General features: G+C 39.7%; 1 protein-coding gene across 1 annotated transcript in view; it reads left to right on the top strand.

Moving 5' to 3' along the window:
• Positions 1-20,622, top strand: part of ATP13A4 (ATPase 13A4) — a 185,717-nt gene that overhangs the window by 66,277 nt on the left and 98,818 nt on the right. Inside the window, exons 4-8 of the mRNA XM_075340497.1 lie at positions 2,764-2,834; positions 2,914-2,994; positions 3,638-3,707; positions 13,279-13,413; positions 13,969-14,041. Of these exons, the coding sequence (XP_075196612.1) occupies positions 2,764-2,834; positions 2,914-2,994; positions 3,638-3,707; positions 13,279-13,413; positions 13,969-14,041 (430 nt within the window). The remainder of the gene's footprint in view (positions 1-2,763; positions 2,835-2,913; positions 2,995-3,637; positions 3,708-13,278; positions 13,414-13,968; positions 14,042-20,622) is intronic.

Genomic DNA, 20,622 nt, shown 5'->3' with positions numbered 1-20,622 from the left:
ACTCAGATTCCAGCTTCTTGTGGTTCACACAGCATGAATCAGCTTTAAACTGCTGCAAATATTAATGAAAGCAATCAGTAGTGTATGGATAATTACCACTTGTGCTGTTTGCATTGCTCATGGGTTGTTTTCTGAGCTCATATTGGTGTTTGTGATGTAAATTTGTTGGCTTTCACAGGCTTTGAATCTAGCATGTTTCCTAGAATTTGCATTTCCAGTAAATGACAATATATAGAATCCACATTGGTGTTCTGACCATTGGAGGCCTATGATAAGACTGATGGGGCGGAGTAAGAATGTTTTTCTGTAAGCAGATCTTGATGTTTTCAGGTTTGCATTGACCTACAATTAAAGCAATATTAAAGTGTGTGAACTTGAACTAGAAATGTAGGTTAACCCCATTATACATGACTGATTAGGTGTAACTAAGCATATGTAAATGTAAAGATCAGCTTCCTAATTTACATACTCATTTGAATGTAACCACTTGTAAATAATAAAATACCACAGGAAAAACTCTGTAGCCTGTGTTTAACCTGTACAGTCAAGAAAATTTAACCTTTGCTGCTCATTTATTATATAATGCAGATGTTGGCTTGTAAGAAATATATCCTCAAATGTAAATCCAGCTTCCAAGAAGAGGTTTATTGTATTTTTATTGCTAAAAATGTATTATTGAGGCAAGAAGTATTGTTTCCTGCAGTTGTAATTGGGTAAACTACTGCCAATTTTATTATTTAGCACCACTAAGGCCTCCTTCAGACTTAAAAAACTCACATATTGCACGGTCTGTTTTGTCCATCCGTGCGTCATCCTTGTACCACCTGTGTCACATGTACTGGAAAAAAACACATGACACTGAAATTAAAGCTTTGGATGTGTAAAATATGTTAAAGGATAGACTGATAATTTTAGATAGATGATAGAGAGAGATAACTAGCTAATAGATAGCTAGATAGATTTGCAGCTACATAGCCAAATAAATAAATAATTAAATATAAAAAAAAATGGCATGGGGTCCCCCCACTTTTTGATAGCCAGTAAAGGCAAAGCAGACAGCTGCGGGCTGATATCCGGCTGGAATGGTCCATGGTCATTTGGCCCCTTCCAGCCTTAAAATACCAGCCCTTAGTTGCCCCAGAAGTAGCGCGTCATATTAGATGCTTCAATTCTGGCGCTTCCCCTCAGCTGTTACCAATTGCCCTGGTGCGTTGCCACTCAGGGAATGGATTTTGTGGTTGATGTCTGCTTTGAATTGTCCAAAAACACAGCTGCCATCAATCCTGGTATTAGTAATGAAGAAGTGGGTAGCAGACACCCTTATTACTAAGCCAGTAAGTAAAAACCCACACACACAAATACTTTATTTAAAAAAAAAAACCCCACTCCCTAACTTTTTCCTGGTTCACCAGTTTATTTTAAAAAAGAACATAAAACAGACAGGCCAACATAACCCAGGGAACATGATGTAGTTAAGGGATTCTGAAGTAGTCCACAAATAGAAACTTGAAAAATATAAAATGAGATAAATAAAACAAGAGATTGTCCCTCATTCACCAATTTATTAAAAAGTAAAGTTCCAACGCAGGTCCGACATAGTCCAGCGCTTCCCCCGATGTTCCCTGACCCCATCAAAGGTTTTGGTTTTGGATCCTATAGAGTTCTGAAACTCCATAGGATTTATCAGCCGCCACTGCTAGCTGATGTTGTGCCTTGTAAGATCCAAGATCCGGCGCCTCTGATGAGTGTGTTTTTTTTTTTTTACTTACTTATTGGGTTAGTAATCAGCGTGTCTGATAGCCACCTGTCCATTACTAACACTGGGACTTGATGTCAGCTGTGTTTTTGGACAATTGAAAGCTGATATCAATCCCAAAAACCATTACCTCAATTGCTAACACACCAGGGTAGTTGGTAGAGCTGGGGCGAAGCACCAAAATTGGAGCTTCTCATGTGATGCTCCACTTATGAGGCTATTGCAAGCTGGTCATTTTAAGCTGGGAATAATAACAATAACCTTGGACCTTCCCAGCCTGATAATATCAGCTCTCATCTGTCTGTTTTACTTTTGCTCGTCATTAAAAATAGGGAGACCCCACAGTGTTTTTTCATTTAATTATTTTTTGGGGGCCTAAATAACTGTACTATCTATCAGCACATGGATGTCACACAGATGTCATTAGTGTAGTGTACATATTTCTTATAGACGCATAGACGTCTCTTGCTCTTTTTATCCGTACTGATGGTAATACATAGACATGTGAAGATCAACAGAGATTTAAGTATGCATGTGAATGTGTCTCCAGTACATGTGAAAATGGATGCCACACGTACTGGAAACAAGAACATTTGAAGGGGTCCTCATGGAGATGTTAAAACTTTACCAAAGATTCCTGAGATGTACCAGGATCTGGCTGTTGTCAAGGTTTGACAGATGTAACATTTTCAGATTTGCCCAATTACAGAACAAAGACAATAATTGATACTTACGCATTATATGTCTTTGGTTCTGATAGTACAATTTGGGTATTATATATGTTGTTGTTTAAAACGAAAATACAGAAACTTGTCCTGAAACTTTTCAATTCTACTGCACCACCCATCTATCTTCATCTTCATACTACATTTTGCCTGGACAGTCAGTCAGCGGAAGAAGGGCAGAGCTGGACTCACACAGGGTTTTCTTCTTTTAATCAAAACAATTAATTGATAAAGAATCCCTTCATTTTTCTGTTTTTGTTTTTTTCTTTTTCTTTACTATAGGTTCGATATGTACAAGTACAGAAAATTCGATACATATGGGATGACTATACGAATCAGTTTACCAAGTCTGGGTATGTTTTTGGAAAGTATTCTGCATATAGATGTATTATAATTGTCATATATCTTATATTTGAAATATTTGTGTTTCAGAATCTTGGAAGATCATTACACATGTGTGGCCATACATGACAATTTTGCCAATGGTTTTGTGAAAGAGGAGCAGGATGTCAGGTAAATGTGTTTACAAGGAAGTCCAGTCACTTAGTAAAGACCATGTGATAGCAGAAAACTGAGTTGTTGCCCTCTTTATAGGGGTTTCAGGCAAGGTTTTCTATGTTTTTCACACAATCTCATCTCATTCATGCCAATTAGGGATGATTGAATACCTCAAATATTCGGCTTTGCGAATATTTGGCAAATAGATCGCCGCTATTCGACTATTTGCGAAAATTCGATGAGCAATATAAGTCTATGGGAAACCCGAATAACAACTATTCGGAACTATTCGGGCTTCCCATAGACTTACATTGCACATCGAATAGTCGAATAGCAGCGACCTATTTGTCGGATATTCGTGAAGCCAAATATTTGAGGTATTCCATCATCCCTAATGTCAATATGTTGGATTATGGGTTCTGGTCACATTAGAAATACGGATTTTTGACCTAATGGCTTTATCTTAAGAGAGAGCAAAAGTAGAATATTTAATAAACGATGTGAATATTTTTGTATTCTTTCTCGGTGATACATTCTTGTCTCCTTTTCTCAATAGATCTTGAGAACTTTTTAACTATTTACCGTTTTCATATTGTGTATTTACTTGTTTGTTGCAATGCTAAACAATGAAGCAACCTGAAAATTGCTGTCATTACAGGAGGCTTATCTGTGGGCCCAACATAATAGATGTTGGAGTTGTTCCAATATGGAAATTACTTTTTAAAGAGGTAAGATTACCTTTAATAACCATTAATAAGAGCAGACACTTTTTGAACCTAAACCCATAATTATAGTGGGTGTTTGCATATTCCTCCCAGTCTGTGGCATGGTTAAGTAATGTAAAAACTTCAGCTCTTGCAGATTTGTATTCAGTAGCGCAGGAGCAAGAATTTAGGACATTAGGGTTATTTTAGACACACAAGGAGAGATAGATGAGGTATCAGGAGCCTTAAATGTTTCATTTACCTTGGTTTATGTTCACACAAGGTTTTTTAGGTGAATTTGAGAGCAGATTTTGACACAAAAGCCACACAAGAGACAAATTAAAATATTTTTGTAATTCATCTTAATATCAATGCAAAAACATACCAGTAATGCACATGGTGCTTATTTTCCATTTGGCTCTTTCTCCTTGGAAAAATAATACCAGGTCAGTTTTTTAAGCATTCTTGGTTGAATAAAAGTGCCACATTTGGCCACTGAATGATGTGGGGCATTTTGATAAACCACAGTATCACTCATGTAGCATATACTCCGTTTTACTCAATCGAACATTAGGGTGCTTGATCGAGTAATGAGCAGTGCCAAGCACCACGTAGTGCTTGGGTTACAGTGAAAGTGGCTTCTTTCACTGATTGGAGCCATCCACTGAGTGCAGGGACTCCTCCCTCAGCTGGACTCTTAGGCCAGGGCCCCACTTTGCGTTCTCCTACTTGTTTAGAATGCACGTTTTTGCCTTAATTGATTTATCCAAAGTTGCCTTTTTCTGAAATTTAGCACTGAAAACGCATGCGTATTTCCCGCGTTTAACTGTGTTTTCAGCGCTTTTTACATGCTTTTCCACTTGCGTTTTGAAAGATGTGTTTTGAACATCAAGACACAGCTAAATAAAGTTTAAGCAGTCAAACAGAATGAAAAAAAGGAAAAAAAGTTAAACAAATCTATAATCTTAAGTAAAATAATGGAAATATATTTATATCATTAATTTTTTGCGTTAATTCGATATTTATCGAAAAATTAGCAATAAATTAATAACTCTTTTAATTTTATTGGTCGGACTATGTGTGTGTGTAAAGGGACATATGAAATCATTATTTTGATGTCAAAAAACATGCATTTATGAAGTCCAAAATGCATGTTTTCTGCACCAAAAAAGCAGGTTAAACGCAGGAATTTAGAGGATTCTTATTTTTTGCCATTTCTCATTGACTTCAATGTTAGCAAAACTGACCGAAAAGGGCAAAAACAATTGACATGTTGCGTCTTTGAACGCATGGTTTTTGCCACAAAATATGCAAATTCGCAAATACGTTTGCAAACGCAAAGTGGGGTCGGAAAAATCACATTTGCGATTGATTTTAATGGGAAATGGAAACGCATCAAAACCATATAATTTGTATCTAGAATAGAGGATATACTACCATATAACCATGAAAAACCTCTAAAAAAACTATTTTATTAAATATTCATTAAAATACTCCCAATCTAAAAGCTATGGGGTCATACCCAGTAGTTCAACACTAGACAAAAAGTCGTGATTGTGAATAGTGTAGAAGGTCCTAAAAATAGGGCAGTAGGCCAAGGGCGTGCGCCCCCCGTTCGTGATTTTTAGGGGGTATCGCAATATGGGATGGAGGGACCTAGTATTCCCTAATGTTTATCCCTACCTGGCAACGGAGGTGAATAAACCTTAAAGTTTTTGGGTGCCCCCGTTCCTCGGTGGCTAGCCCTAAATGCCCCTGTCACTATTCCTGGCCTATAACCACCACCAGTGCATTGTGTTGGGGTGATTAAGTGGTTATGCGTCAAAAGTCCTACAGTTAGGTCCAGAAATATTTGGACAGTGACACAAGTTTTGTTATTTTAGCTGTTTACAAAAACATGTTCAGAAATACAATTATATATATAATATGGGCTGAAAGTGCACACTCCCAGCTGCAATATGAGAGTTTTCACATCCAAATCGGAGAAAGGGTTTAGGAATCATAGCTCTGTAATGCATAGCCTCCTCTTTTTCAAGGGACCAAAAGTAATTGGACAAGGGACTCTAAGGGCTGCAATTAACTCTGAAGGCGTCTCCCTCGTTAACCTGTAATCAATGAAGTAGTTAAAAGGTCTGGGGTTGATTACAGGTGTGTGGTTTTGCATTTGGAAGCTGTTGATGTGACCAGACAACATGCGGTCTAAGGAACTCTCAATTGAGGTGAAGCAGAACATCCTGAGGCTGAAAAAAAAGAAAAAATCCATCAGAGAGATAGCAGACATGCTTGGAGTAGCAAAATCAACAGTCGGGTACATTCTGAGAAAAAAGGAATTGACTGGTGAGCTTGGGAACTCAAAAAGGCCTGGGCGTCCACAGATGACAAAAGTGGTGGATGATCGCCGCATACTTTCTTTGGTGAAGAAGAACCCGTTCACAACATCAACTGAAGTCCAGAACACTCTCAGTGAAGTAGGTGTATCTGTCTCTAAGTCAACTGTAAAGAGAAGACTCCATGAATGTAAATACAAAGGGTTCACATCTAGATGCAAACCATTCATCAATTCCAAAAATAGACAGGCCAGAGTTAAATTTGCTGAAAAACACCTCATGAAGCCAGCTCAGTTCTGGAAAAGTATTCTATGGACAGATGAGACAAAGATCAACCTGTACCAGAATGATGGGAAGAAAAAAGTTTGGAGAAGAAAGGGAACGGCACATGATCCAAGGCACACCACATCCTCTGTAAAACATGGTGGAGGCAACGTGATGGCATGGGCATGCATGGCTTTCAATGGCACTGGGTCACTTGTGTTTATTGATGACATAACAGCAGACAAGAGTAGCCGGATGAATTCTGAAGTGTACCGGGATATACTTTCAGCCCAGATTCAGCCAAATGCCGCAAAGTTGATCGGACGGCGCTTCATAGTACAGATGGACAATGACCCCAAGCATACAGCGAAAGCTACCCAGGAGTTCATGAGTGCAAAAAAGTGGAACATTCTGCAAAGGCCAAGTCAATCACCAGATCTTAACCCAATTGAGCATGCATTTCACTTGCTCAAATCCAAACTTAAGACGGAAAGACCCACAAACAAGAAAGACCTGAAGGCTGCGGCTGTAAAGGCCTGGCAAAGCATTAAGAAGGAGGAAACCCAGCGTTTGGTGATGTCCATGGGTTCCAGACTTAAGGCAGTGATTGCCTCCAAAGGATTCGCAAGAAAATATTGAAAATACAAATATTTTGTTTGGGTTTGGTTTATTTGTCCAATTACTTTTGACCTCCTAAAATGTGGAGTGTTTGTAAAGAAATGTGTACAATTCCTACAATTTCTATCAGATATTTTTGTTCAAACTTTCAAATTAAACGTTACAATCTGCACTTGAATTCTGATGTAGAGGTTTCATTTCAAATCCAATGTGGTGGCATGCAGAGCCCAACTCGCGAAAATTGTGTCACTGTCCAAATATTTCTGGACCTAACTGTATGTCAAGCCCTTATTTAAATCAAACACAGATATTGTACCTTATACACTATTCACAATCATGACTTTTTGTCTAGTGTTGAACTACTGGGTATGACCCCATAGTTTTTAGATTGGGAGTATTTTAATGAATATTTAATAAAATTGTTTTTTTAGAGGTTTTTCATGGTTATATAGAAATGGAAACGCAAGCATTTTGGCAGGAAAAAGGTGCTTCTCAAAACGGACCAAAAATGCACCTGAAACGCAGGTGGAAACGCAAAGTGAGGCCCTAGCCTTAGAGCTAAGGAACTCCCAGGTAAGTTCTCTTTCTCTCTTTCTCTCTCTCTATCTTACATCTCACTGTCTCTGCTCTGCTACATCTGATCTTCTCACTCAGATCTAGCACAGCTGAGACTGTCAGAGATGCTATATCAGATGTGTCAGGGCAGAGTAGAAGGGCAGAGCTTAGTGGCAGGGTAGGGTAGCATGAAATTGCAGAGTGGCAGGGCAGAACAGAGGGGTACAGCAGAGTGACGGGACAGAGGACAGTGATGGGGCACAGTGACGGGACAGAGCACAGTGATGGGACAGAGCACAGTGACTGGGCAGAGTGACGGGACAGACGACAGTGATGGGGCACAGTGATGGGACAGAGCACAGTGACGGGACAGAGCACAGTGACTGGGCAGAGTGATGAGACAGAGCACAGTGACTGAGAAGAGTACACTGATGGGGCAGAGTAACGGGACAGAGCAGAGTGATGGGACAAAACACAGTGACAGACAGAGAGATGGTCAGATGTGGTAGAGCAGAGACAGATGTCTCCGACCGTCTTTGCACTGCTACATCTGACCATCTCAGCTCTGCTACATCTGAGTGAGACAGTGTGATGTTGCAGAGCTGTCATCTGATGGAGCATCTCTGACAGCCTCTGTTCTGCTTCATCTGAGCATCTAATACATCTGAATGAAACAGGGACTATCTCACTGAAATGTAGCAGAGCAGAGATGGTCAGATGTAGCTAAGCAGAGACAGTTAGAGATGCTATATCAGATGACAGCTCTGCTACATCTGAGTGAGACGGTACATATGTCTCTGCACTGAAAAGCAGAGACAGATGTACCATCTTACTCAGATGTAGCAGAGCTGAGACAGTCAGATGTAGGAGAGCAGAGATTGATGTAGCGTCTCTGCTCCGCTGCATGTGAAAGTCTCTGTTCTGTTACATCTGACTATCTCAGCTATCCTTCCTCTGAGGGAGATGGACAGATGTAGGTAATGCTGATGGTCCTATAATGTTTGGTCTGTACAATGTAATGTAAAGTGGTTACTATATAGCAGTATTATGCTGGGTCTACACAATGCAATGTAGTGTGGTAACTATATGGCATAGGGAGAAAACTTCTATTCTGATTTGAGAGGGAGGACAGAGTCAGGTTTTTTAAACAGATGAGACTTCTTGCTCTGAGTGCTGACATTGAGCTTCAACCGGTAAATTGTCAGTTCTATAACATGGTCACATCTTCACACATAAATCTGCTGAAATAAGTGCCACTGTCACAATTTTATGCCGCTGTCAGCACAAAGGGCCAGAAAAGGTTCCCTTTAAGGGTGAGGCTTATAGGATGTACATTGTTATGTACCAGGAAATTCTGATTTTGATTATAGGTTTTCTATAGTTGTTGTTTTAAGTTTTTTTATATATTAAATTACAGACTTGGTTCTGAAAACATTTAGCACAATGCTGAAGCCTTATTTAAGGGCGGGATACTGATATACGTCTTACCGTCTCCTTAAGGCCTCGTCCAGACGTCCAGTTTTCATGTTCTGTCCTTCGCTTTTACAGATAGAACTTACCTGTTATAGTATATGGAGTTGTTGTCATATTAATGTGCCTGTACAAAATCATAGTGGCATGTCAATTTCAGCTAACAAACTCCAATTGTACTGGGATAGTCAAAAATTATAAATTTGTGAAAAAAACAAATCCCTCTAAAATTACTTTTTATTTATTCAATATTAAAAAATTACCCAGGTTATTAACCCGCACACTGTTAATACAGGGAAGTATAAATATATTCCAGGGATAATAAATACCAATCTTATTTGATGTTATTAATTTCTTTGTATATGTATTGTATATATTTATCGATAGAGGTCAGAATTTAGGGGAAAAAATTTTTTTCCCTCAAAAAATATGGATAACAATGACCCTATTATATATCTATAACTGACCCCTACCTGCTAAAGCAATAGTAGACATCATAGGGATTTCCCGTGAACGTGTTTGTGTCATTATCCATGAACATTTGGACATGAGGAAGCTATCTGCAAAGTAGGTCCCCAAATGTTTGACAACAGAGCAGAGAAGCATGCATGTGAAAACTTCCCGGTCCATTTGTCAGTGTTTCTGGATTGATAAGAACTTTCTGAATTAAGTGGTCACTATGGATGAGATCTGGATTTATTTGTCTAAGCCTGAAAACAAGGAGCAGTCAAAAGAGTGGAAGCACAGTGCTTCTCCTTGTCCAAAGAAGTTCAGGGTGCAAAAATCAGCCACTAAGATGATGGCGTCTGTGTTCTGAGATAAGGAGGGCATGTTGCTAGTGGACTACCTTCAAAAGTGTTCCACCATCAATGCAAGGTATTACACTGAACTTTTGGACCAATTGAAGGCAGCTCTGAAGGCCAAAAGGTGCGGCAAGCTGTCCAAAGGAATCTTGTTTCTGCAAGACAACACCTCCTCTGACACTGCACAAGCAACCACAGCAAAACTGGCAGAACTGGGCTTCCAGCTGGTTGACCACCCAACTTATTCACCAGATCTAGCTCCCTCCGACTATCATCTGTTTCCAAACCTGAAGAAACACCTCAAGGGTACCAAATTTCACATCATTTCTGATGCCATGGCTGCTACAGATGCCTGGTTTGAGGCACAACAGAAATCCTTCTTTTTGCTAGGCTTACAGAACTTGCAATACCGATGTAAGAAGTGTGTTGACATCAGTGGAGATTATGTAGAGTAAATGTAAAGTTTCATCATCTTTTCTTTTTTGTTTCTGGTTAAAACCAAAAGCTTATCAGTAGCCCCTCATATGTCATTTTTACATTTCTAGATATTATCAGGCTCATAGAAATGTTGTTTTAAATTTTACAACCGTGCTCACACATTGCCGAATACTTCCGCTACAGATTTGGACATAAACCCGTAACGAATCTGCAGACAGAATCCACATCTGTTACGTGCGGATTTTGGTGTGGATTTCATTCTACTCAATTTCTAAGCATTGAATAGGGTGAAATTCACGATGAAAATTGGCACTAGAATGAACATGCTGTAAATTTCAAATCCACAATATGATTTAATTTTCATGCTGATTTTTGTCCGCAAAGTGTGAACTTCACCTAAAGGTATTTGACACTTGCACAATATATAGATGAACCTGCATAAGTTTTAAAGGATTTGTCTCAAACAGAAAACCCTTGTGAATATCCCCTTTTAGGGTGAATGGAGTGACCTGCTCTATAAGAATGCCTTCTGATCTGGTGCAGTTGCCCTTTGACTTAAGGAAAGGGGATGATACTCTCAGTACTTGTTAATGGTCAATACGTTAGGTGAGGGCTTACTTCCACTTCTGAAGTCTGTTCATTGGTAGTAGTCAGGGACTGATTTGCAGCCACTATTTCCAGAATTCCATCACTCTTGTGTCTCTTAAGGGTTTGCTCACATTGGCGTATAATATGGAGTTTTGAAAATCTCGCATTGCACTCTGACCAATATAATTCAATGAGGCAGAGCACATCTGATTTTTTTTCTTCTCATTTCGAATTGGCATGAGAAAAATATCACAGCCTGCTGTGATTGACAGCATATGTCGGCTCACTCGCACCCATACAAGTCTATGGATGCATGTGAGACACAGACTGCACTTTGATGTCATCTGAGTGCAGTCCAATATATGCAGAGAGAGAGTCAATGGAGAAGATGGTGAAATTAATCTCTCTATGTTCTCTTCATCTGTGATCTAATTTTTGCATATGAGAGAATCGGAGGGCAGTAATGACACTAAGCTTGCCCTTGAAGCAGAGTTTGAGCCGTCTGTCATTAACATATCGCATCAAATTGACTTGCATCCGATGCTATGCGCTAATGTGACCCTGGCCTTAAGGGTATGTACACGCGGTGTCTTTTAGTTACCAGCGTATTCACTCACTAAATATCCTGGGGTCTCATCTTTTTTTCTGTCTGTGCTAAGTCACACACTACTTAACAGCCATCGACTGTTTCTACCCATGTTGACCACTGAACCCACCACCTAGAATAGAACTTGTGTGGTGCCACATTCTGGCATTCTGGACAGGTGACTGGTGAGCTCTAATCTGGGATATGGGTGCTTCAAGCGTACTGCCTACATCAAATACATTTATAAGCAATAATTGTTATATGAATTCCAATCAACCCAGATAGCTTAAACATAACATGGCATGACGTAACATATAATGACAAGTAGCTTCACTGGTCCATCACATTACAGATCAAGCACATGCCTTCTTTGAAAGGGTTGTGACAATACTTTCAGGTCAACTCCCTTATATACTTGGCCTGTTCAATTCATTACATGGTGATCCATTAACAATAATAGACATTTTCCTCCATTTTCCTCCATGCCAGTTACCCTTTTGTGGTAAAATTGTAGTATCACATATTGAATATATATTCAATATTTGATACTACATATATATATATATATATATATATATATATATATAATATATGACAATAAAATATCAAACTATATATACTACACAATTGTGCTTTAAAGCCCTAAAATAATTATACCTTTACCCAAGCAAATGGTGAAATACCTGCAATGTCAACATTGCACCACTTTAATTGAGATATATAGAAACATTATCATCAAGACTGGCATTTTGCACGTCAGTCGTGATGGACAGAGCACTGGAAAAACATTTATCAACTTCATCAAGAGATGTGCACCATTTAATGACTTGAGGACATCTATCATCTGTCGTGCCCAAAAACCAGAAATGTATTCTGGCTAGCGGTGCGCAGTACATTTTTGTTCCAATTTATGACACTTTTGTGGTGTGAATTAGGATGAATTTGCTGGCCACGCTTTGTTACCCTCTCCCAGCAAATTTCCACTCGCTGCTCAGGGCAGATCAAAGTGCACCTGCACAGGACCTCACTGTCGGCTAGTGTAGATGACGTAGAACGCGTCATCCATACTAGCTTCAGAAAGAGGACAAAGATGGCCGAAAGAGGAGGCGTGGTACCCGGAGAACGGAGACACAGATCCGACCAGTCAGCTCCGCACCGACCGTTAGGTAAGTATTATAAACATCCGGTGACAGGTTCCCTTTAATACAGTTGGCCAAGCCTGGGAAAAAAATGACCAAAGTCACAAAATTGTTGTGCAAAAAGCTAATGATATTTCAAACAGTTTTACTTACCGGCAAGTACTGTTTATTAACAATACAACAAAGGAAGAAGTCCAGGTCACCATTAATGTCACCAGGAGGCAGTATGGAGCATGGAAACGCTCCAGCCGCAACATGTACAATAATCCAAAAGAATGCCACGCCTTTTGGATGTCGCAGTATCCTTCATCATGATTAAGGATGCTGGAATATCTGAAATGCCTGGATAATTAACTACTAATACCTGGGCAATGCTGTTATTGGATGAAGTATAATGAATAAAGGAGAGCACAAGTTTGTGAAGCTGGAGTTCTTTTGGATTACTGTTTGGTAAGCCAGGGTCATAATGTTTGTTATTTGACCTATTTAACAAAAGGTGAAGAGGCATTCATTGATTTGCACCCAACAATCCTTTCAATCAGATGGTTAATGGGAGTATCTCGACTTTTAAGACCTCCCAATATCAATAAGGCCACTCAATAACCCTCCACCCTCTAACTAGATTATTTTCTTCTATTTTATTTTTTAGACTTTCTTTTAGTTTGTTATAGGGTGGCATGGTATATAGTATTATTTTTAGATTGTAGAGTCATATATTTTAAAATAATTGCTGGTGCCTTAGTTTCAATCACATTGAAAAGCAGTTACATAATAGATTATTTGTATATTATTTTTCCTTTTCTTCAGGTGCTGAGTCCATTCTATGTGTTCCAGCTGTTCAGTGTTTGCCTATGGTTTGCTGAAGAATACATTGAATATTCTGTGGCCATTATAATCATGTCTGTGATTTGCATTGGCTTGTCTGTGTACACATTAAGACAGGTATGTCTTTGTTTTGTGGGATATTAATCTTGGTAGTGAAAATGATGTGTTTTTGCGTCTTTTAGTCTGAAATCTTTAGCATAAAAAGGTAATGTATTTAAAAGTTTACCCCCTTTTTAAATAATAAAAAAAAATCACTTAATTATTAGATTAGTGCTGACGTTAGGCATGCGACTGTGCAATCAAGGCCAACAAGTTTGTGCAGACTAACCCATTAGATTGTATCTTCACTGTGACTCATGTTCTGTTGTGGAGCAAGATTTGCTTCCTGTAATATAATTTTTTATTTAATACCGACATGCAAAAAATGACATCTTGCGTATGAGTAGGACAGGGAACACACAAATGACTTCATGAATAATTTATTACTTACTACTACTATTTATTAAATATGAATTACTTATTATTTATAAGGGGAAATACACCTCTTTAACAGGCACCTTGTTTAGTATTTAATAATAAGTATATTTTTCCCTAATAATACAGAATAATGCATTATCACGCTTGCTTTGCTGTTCTAACATTTTACACACATCTGCTTCCCCCAATTTACAGCAATCAGTTAAACTGCACAGACTAGTTGAATCTCATAATAACATCAAGGTTTCTGTATATGGAAAACACAAAGGTGAGTTTCCTGTAGAGGAGATGCACGTCCTTGGGCGTTCGGATCTTTTCTGTCTTTCCTCATTGTATATATGTACTAACTAAATTTTAAAACCACTGTTGATTGTAATGAAAATACATGGAAGAACCGGTAGGTAAAACTGATGCTTTCTAGGTCACGGTCTAAAAGCTGAGCTCTGATTAGTTAATGCGCTCCAAGACCTTCTTTAAAAAAAAACGAAAAAAAACTTTGTAGACAATTTTGACAAAACCACAGAATTGACATATAAGTGTATGTCCGAAACAACTCCCTCTAGTATACTTTCCTTACTCATTCTATTCCATGGGCATCTTTGATTATAGGAGAGCACTTAGGTGAGGGCTACTTTGGCCGCGACATCTGCCAAAGTTTGCTGCGTGTTGCTACATCACAGCTCAATGCAAACAAATGGTGTGGCATAGCAACTGCAACGAGCAAGTCACAAGAAGTCCAATCACATCTGATTTTTTTAATTACCTGCTTATCTGGGGGTCAATCACTAGTATTTTGCTGCGAAGTAGCAGCAACAACTAGCTAACTTTGGATGCGCGACAGGTGTCATGGCCATAGTTGCGATTTAGCCATAGCCTTTTAAAATTAGATGAGTTGGTAATGCTCCTAGGGTGTCCGAACACATGGATTAGATGTTCTGTATAGTGCTGGACAAATGTTCACTCAGCTGGATGATACAGTCAAAGCCAAAATTGTGGGCACCTTTTGAAATTGTCCCAGGAAATGTAAATATTTTCCCTGAAAATTATTGCAACTACACGTTTTGTTATACACATATTTAACTTTTTTGTGTGCACTGAAACAACATAAAAAACACAGAAAAAAAGGCAAATTGTACATAATTTTACACAAAACCCCCAAAATGGGGTGGACAAAACTGTTAGCACCTTTCCAAAATTGTGGGTAAATAACATTTTTTCAAACAGGTTATGCTCATTCAGACTCATCTGGAGCAAGTAACAGTAACATTTGGAGGTTTATGGGCCCTGGGACAGGGGACCCCAAATGTTTGATATGTCAAGGTTTCTGTTCTGGCACGAGGCATGTTCCCTGCGTGGTCTACAACGCTGATGTTTCCTGCTGTCCACCCCTACACAATGTCCACAGCCGATGAACTGACCACAGACACTGGTCTTGGGGATAACGGTCACTTTAATACAGCAGGAACAAAGAAATCCAACACAGAATATGTTTCACAGGCTCTCTTAAGTAGGCCACGGCAAATATAACTTGGAGTTGAATACTGACGTGCAATTAGGGTTCTGGAGTTTTATGAGCACAAATTGTTTTAGATATAATAGTGGTATGCTTTTAGAAGCAGGTTCAGAGTCTTTTGTAGCTTAGAATGGGAGGGTCGATGTAATAATGAGATTGTACAGACCTGGAATCCTGGGGTTAATATCACTACTAGTCCAGGCACATGCAGAAGTACTTGAAAGCAAATGTAGAGAGTTTCCCAGCGCATTATGGAGAGCCACTAATGTTGAGGTGGGATGGGAGACCTTAAAGTTTCCCAACCAGCATGCAATAGGTTTCTCTATATACTCAGTATGCCCTACTGACTGAAGATGCACGTTTAAATCCAGACAGCGAAGATTTAGAATACAAAGCCTTTTGTAGATTTGCTGTAGAAGTCAGTAAATGATGAAAATCTAGGCCTTGGGCCTGGCAGGAAATCTTGTGGTGAAGAGACTCTCCATATGTCGTCTTTTCCCAGAGAAGTCTCAACCAGAACTGAAAAATTCCAGCTGTCTCTAGCCAGACAGAGACTGGCAGTAGATCCACCTGTTGAGCCATGTGACCTAGTTACTGGTCGATGGGAAAACACCCAATGTACACTTCAGATTCTTACAGATTCACCTATATGAATTCTAGATGGTGCTAGAACAGAACAAATGAGAAATACATTACATATAAGAGGATGTACTTATATAAAGCTCTCAAATAGAAGGGACTACACTTATTGGGGCAGCTGGGGAGTGACTTGCAGTGTGTGAGAGCTACTCATAGTCCAGGGGTACTTAAAGGGCCAGACACATTCTGGACCGGACCACTACATGGGCAATATGAAAATCCCACCTGAAACTGGATAAGAAGGCGAGTTCACTCAATCTTTCCATTCTGTATCTATGCGTGCCACACTAAGCATGCAGAACAGAAAGAGGAGAAGAGAACTGTCTGAGCTCTCCAAAGATCTTGATATTCCTTTGTCCATGGTGTGCAACATAATCAAGAAGTTTACAGCCTGTGGAACTGTAGCTAATCTCACAGTATGTGGACAGTAGAGAAAAAGTAATGTAAAGTTGCAACACAGGATAGTGGTAGTGATAGGTGGATAAGCAGCCTCAAACAAAGTTCCAAAGTGTCCTGCACGCTCAGGGAGCATCAGTGTCAGCTCGAACTATCCATCAACATTTGAATGAAATGAAACAATATCGCAGGAGACGCAGGAGAACCCCACTGCTTACACAGAGACATAAAGATGGACTGCAGTTTGCCAAAATGTATGTGAGTGAGCCAAAATCCTTTTGAGAAAGTGTCCTGTCGACAGATATGATCAAAATAGAGCATTTTGGTAGATTACATTATTCTACTGATTACTAAAAACGGAACAAGGCCTTCAAAGAAACTAACACAGTACTTTTAGTCAAATATGGTGGAAGTTTAAAGATGTTTTGAGGTTGTTTTGATGCTTCTGGAACTGGGTACCTTGACCCCGGCATCATGAAATCTGAGAACTACTTAAGGATATTGCAATGTAGTGCGCGGTGTCTGAAAGCTGGGTTTGCATCATATGTCATCTATCAGAAGAAAAATAACCCAAAGCATAATTAAAGAAGCACTCATAAATGAATAGAAAACAAAGTGCTGGAGCGTTCTGAAATGGCCAGCAATGAGTCCAGGTCTAAGTCCCATTGAATACCTGTGGAGAGATCTTAAACTTGCTGCTCGGAGAAGGCACCCTTGAAATATGAAAAAACTAGAGCAGATTGCAAAAGAAGAGTGGTCCATAATTCCATTTGAGTTGCAAGAAGCTTGTGGATGATTATTGGAAGCGATTGATTGTAGTTATTTATTCCAAAGGAGGTACAACAAATATTAGGTTGAGGATGCCAACAATTAAGTACTGCTCGTTTGGGGGAGTTTGTGTGAAATTATGTCCTATTTGTTATTTCCTATTTGTCCTCTTCAGGATAAAATTATAATTATGATTATGGTTTTATCCTGAGGAAGAGGCCAGATCGCCTCAAAATGCGTAGATAAATAAAACCTTAATCTGACTCATCATTTGGCTGTACAGGCAGAGGAACCAATTTCTACTTCATCATATCCAAGTTTGGTATCTTTACACCCATGGATCTGCAGCAGCCTTTATATCTACATATTGGTTGTGTCTCACGCAGCCACCCCTGGTGAGAACATTCATCTATCCCCCTCTCCCCTGTTCCATCATGTAACCCTATTGTACTTTTTATCTTTACCTCTAGTTTACGTCATATTCTCTACTAGGGCATTTGAGCCCAATGGAGGAAATCTCTGCTCGGGATTCACTAGTCCATACATTTCATGAATTGCCATTCATTTGAATGGCTATCCCATGCATTTCAGAAAGATTCCTCTGGTGATAATGGTTGATGAATGCAACAAAAAAAATCCGTAAAAGAAATTATCAAATCTGCTTGTTTTAAATAGCAAGAAGTGATAGCAAAAGGATAACTACCAGCACCAACCAGATGCTGTCACGATGTGGCTGCAGGATAGCGAGGGGCAGATGGCTCCTATACTGTCCCTCACGCTAGCAAATCTTAGGCTATCCTTAACTTCTGAATTACCCCTGAAGGTGGAGACACTGGAGTCCAGTGCCTTACCATTCTACTGACCAGATCTAATCTGTTAAACTCTAGTTAAGGAAGGAACAGGAGTGTGATGAAACACAGATTAAGACAGACAGGGGAAAATCAGACACACTGCAAATTCACAGGAATAATCAGTACTAGACTAAGAAGAAAAGCACTAGCAGGGAGCAGGATGGCATCAACAAAAAGACAACAAGGGTTAACACCACAACCACTCACATCAATAATGCACAAGAGCCACCAGTAAGTCTGGATCATAACTGCCCACCAGATCAGTATAGGTAAGCTATAGCTATCATTAATAGAATAGTCCAGCCAGCATATACAGGAGGGGCGTATATATAGGAGGACTGGGTCCCCCACAGCATGGGATCAAAGAGACTAAAGACCACTTTACATGCAACGTCATCGCTAACAAGATATCGCTGGGGTCACGGAATTTGTGACGCACATCCGGCCTCGTTAGTGACGTCATTGCGTGTGACACGTCCGAGTGACCGCTAACGATCAGAAATACTCACCAAATCACTGATCGTTGACACGTCGTTCATTTTCAAAATATCGTTGCTCGTGCTGGACGCAGGTTGTTCGTCGTTCCTGAGGCAGCACACATCGCTACGTGTGACACCCCAAGAACGACAAACAACAGCGTTCCTGCGTCCTCCGGCAACGAGGTGGGAGTGACGTGAATGCGGCTGCTCTCCGCCCCTCCGCTTCTATTGGTGGCTCGCTGATTGACGTCGCTGTGATGCTGCACGAACCGCCCCCTTAAAAAAGAGGTTGTTCACCGGCCAAAGCGACGTCGCTAGGAAGGTAAGTACGTGTGACGCGTACCTCTGATATTGTTCACCACGGGCAGTGATTTTGCCTGTGACGCACAAACGACGGGGGCGGGTTCGATCGCTAGCGATGTCGCAGCGTGTAAAGCGCCCTTAACAAGCAGTCCAGCAAAGATTAACTCTTGTTAGCTGGCTAAGTCTGTTGGTCGATGCCCGTGTCTCCCTGCAGGGATCACAGACATCAGAGAAGTTAGCAGGCAGAGTGCCAGAATGTATAGTCTCCACAGATCCTTACCCTGCCTTGACAGTTGGCAATGCCTACAAAACTCTCCTTGGGACAGATTCTTGATTTTAGTAGCCTATACATTTCAGTACAGCCTGATATATAAAGAACACTGCAGTGTCCATCCAATAATTGCTAGGTAAGCTAGCCTTTTGGTTGAAGTACAAATATACTTGTATTCAGATAAAAATCCTGCAGGTGCGGTGGTAAAGAAGGAGAGCGTCATTCATCATTGTGGGGTTATTTTGTATAAGCAGCTAAATGTGACATTTGCTTACAATAGCTTATTGTATATCCTACCTTAGCTTAGTGCCATAGGGTGATCCTGTGGGTAAACCAACATTTGTTTGCCTTATGCATAGCTAACAAATATTAAACTGTTTACAGTTTTCCATATCTGTAAAAAAACAACTATGGTTATGACATTTGAAGGGCTCTTCTTGTTCCTATTTAAAAAAGGATAATCCATTAAAATGTTTTAAACTTTCTGAAATACTGTGTATCAGTTCCTCATTGTTGTTAAGAACTGTTTGTTGTAGATGAAAACATTTTTATCAGCCCTCTCTAATACACATTTGCTGACCAAACCTGCCAATATTGGCCAACAGCCTATGGATTGGGATCTTCTGAATCTCCCTGAGAGATGATGTCTGGAACAGAAGGATCTGGCATGTCCAATGTCAGACTGCTGATGCTTTCCTCCGGCAGCTCCTTATCTCACTGTGCGCAGAGAAACTGTGAAAATGAACAAATACATTTTTACCACAAAAATGCTGCTTTGACCCCAAATTATTTTCACAAGGATAAAAGGAGAAGATGCACCATACAATTTGTTGTGCAATTTCTCTTGAGTACACTGTTACCCCATATGTCATCAAAAACTATTTTTGAGGCACAGTGCAAAGTGAAGAAGAGAAGGAGAGCAATATTTGAGTCCAGATTTAGTTGGAATGGTTTGCGATTGCCATGTCACATTTCCAGAGCCCCTGAGGTGTCAAAACAACAGAAATCCCCGAAAAGTGACTCGATTTTACAAACAGCACCCCTCAATACATTCATCTAGGAGTGCAGGGAGCATATTGACACTAAATGTATGTCCCAAAATGTTATACCATTGGACGGTGAAAACAAAATAATCATATTTTTACCACTAAAATTTTGTTTTAACCCCAGATGTCCAATTTTAACAAGAGGAATAGGTAAAAAAAGGCCCCATAATATAGTAAATAATTTCTCCTGAATGTGGCAATACCCCATATGTGACTGTAGAGTACCGTTTGGCTGCATCACAGGGCTCTGGAGGGAAGGAGTGCCATTTGACTTTTGGAGCATAGATTTTCCTAGAATAGTTTGCAGACTCCTTTTGCAGAGCCCCTAAGTGCCAGAATAACAGAAAACCTGTTGTGACCACATTTTAAAATTTACACCCCTCTGGGAGTTAATTTATGAGTGTAGTGACAATTTAGTTTTTGGAAAACACTCATGGAGTCAAATGTAGTGATGTTGCAACATTAAGGCTAGGGACCCACTTTGCGTTCACCCACTTGCAGTTTTGAACGCATGTTTTGGGCTTAATTGATTTGACCAAAGTTGCCTTTTTCAGAAATTTTGCGCTTAAAACTCATGCGTATT

The sequence above is a fragment of the Anomaloglossus baeobatrachus genome, chromosome 3, assembly GCF_048569485.1.
Source record: "Anomaloglossus baeobatrachus isolate aAnoBae1 chromosome 3, aAnoBae1.hap1, whole genome shotgun sequence".
NCBI lineage: Eukaryota > Metazoa > Chordata > Amphibia > Anura > Aromobatidae > Anomaloglossus > Anomaloglossus baeobatrachus.
This window is presented reverse-complemented; position numbering and strand designations above follow the sequence as displayed.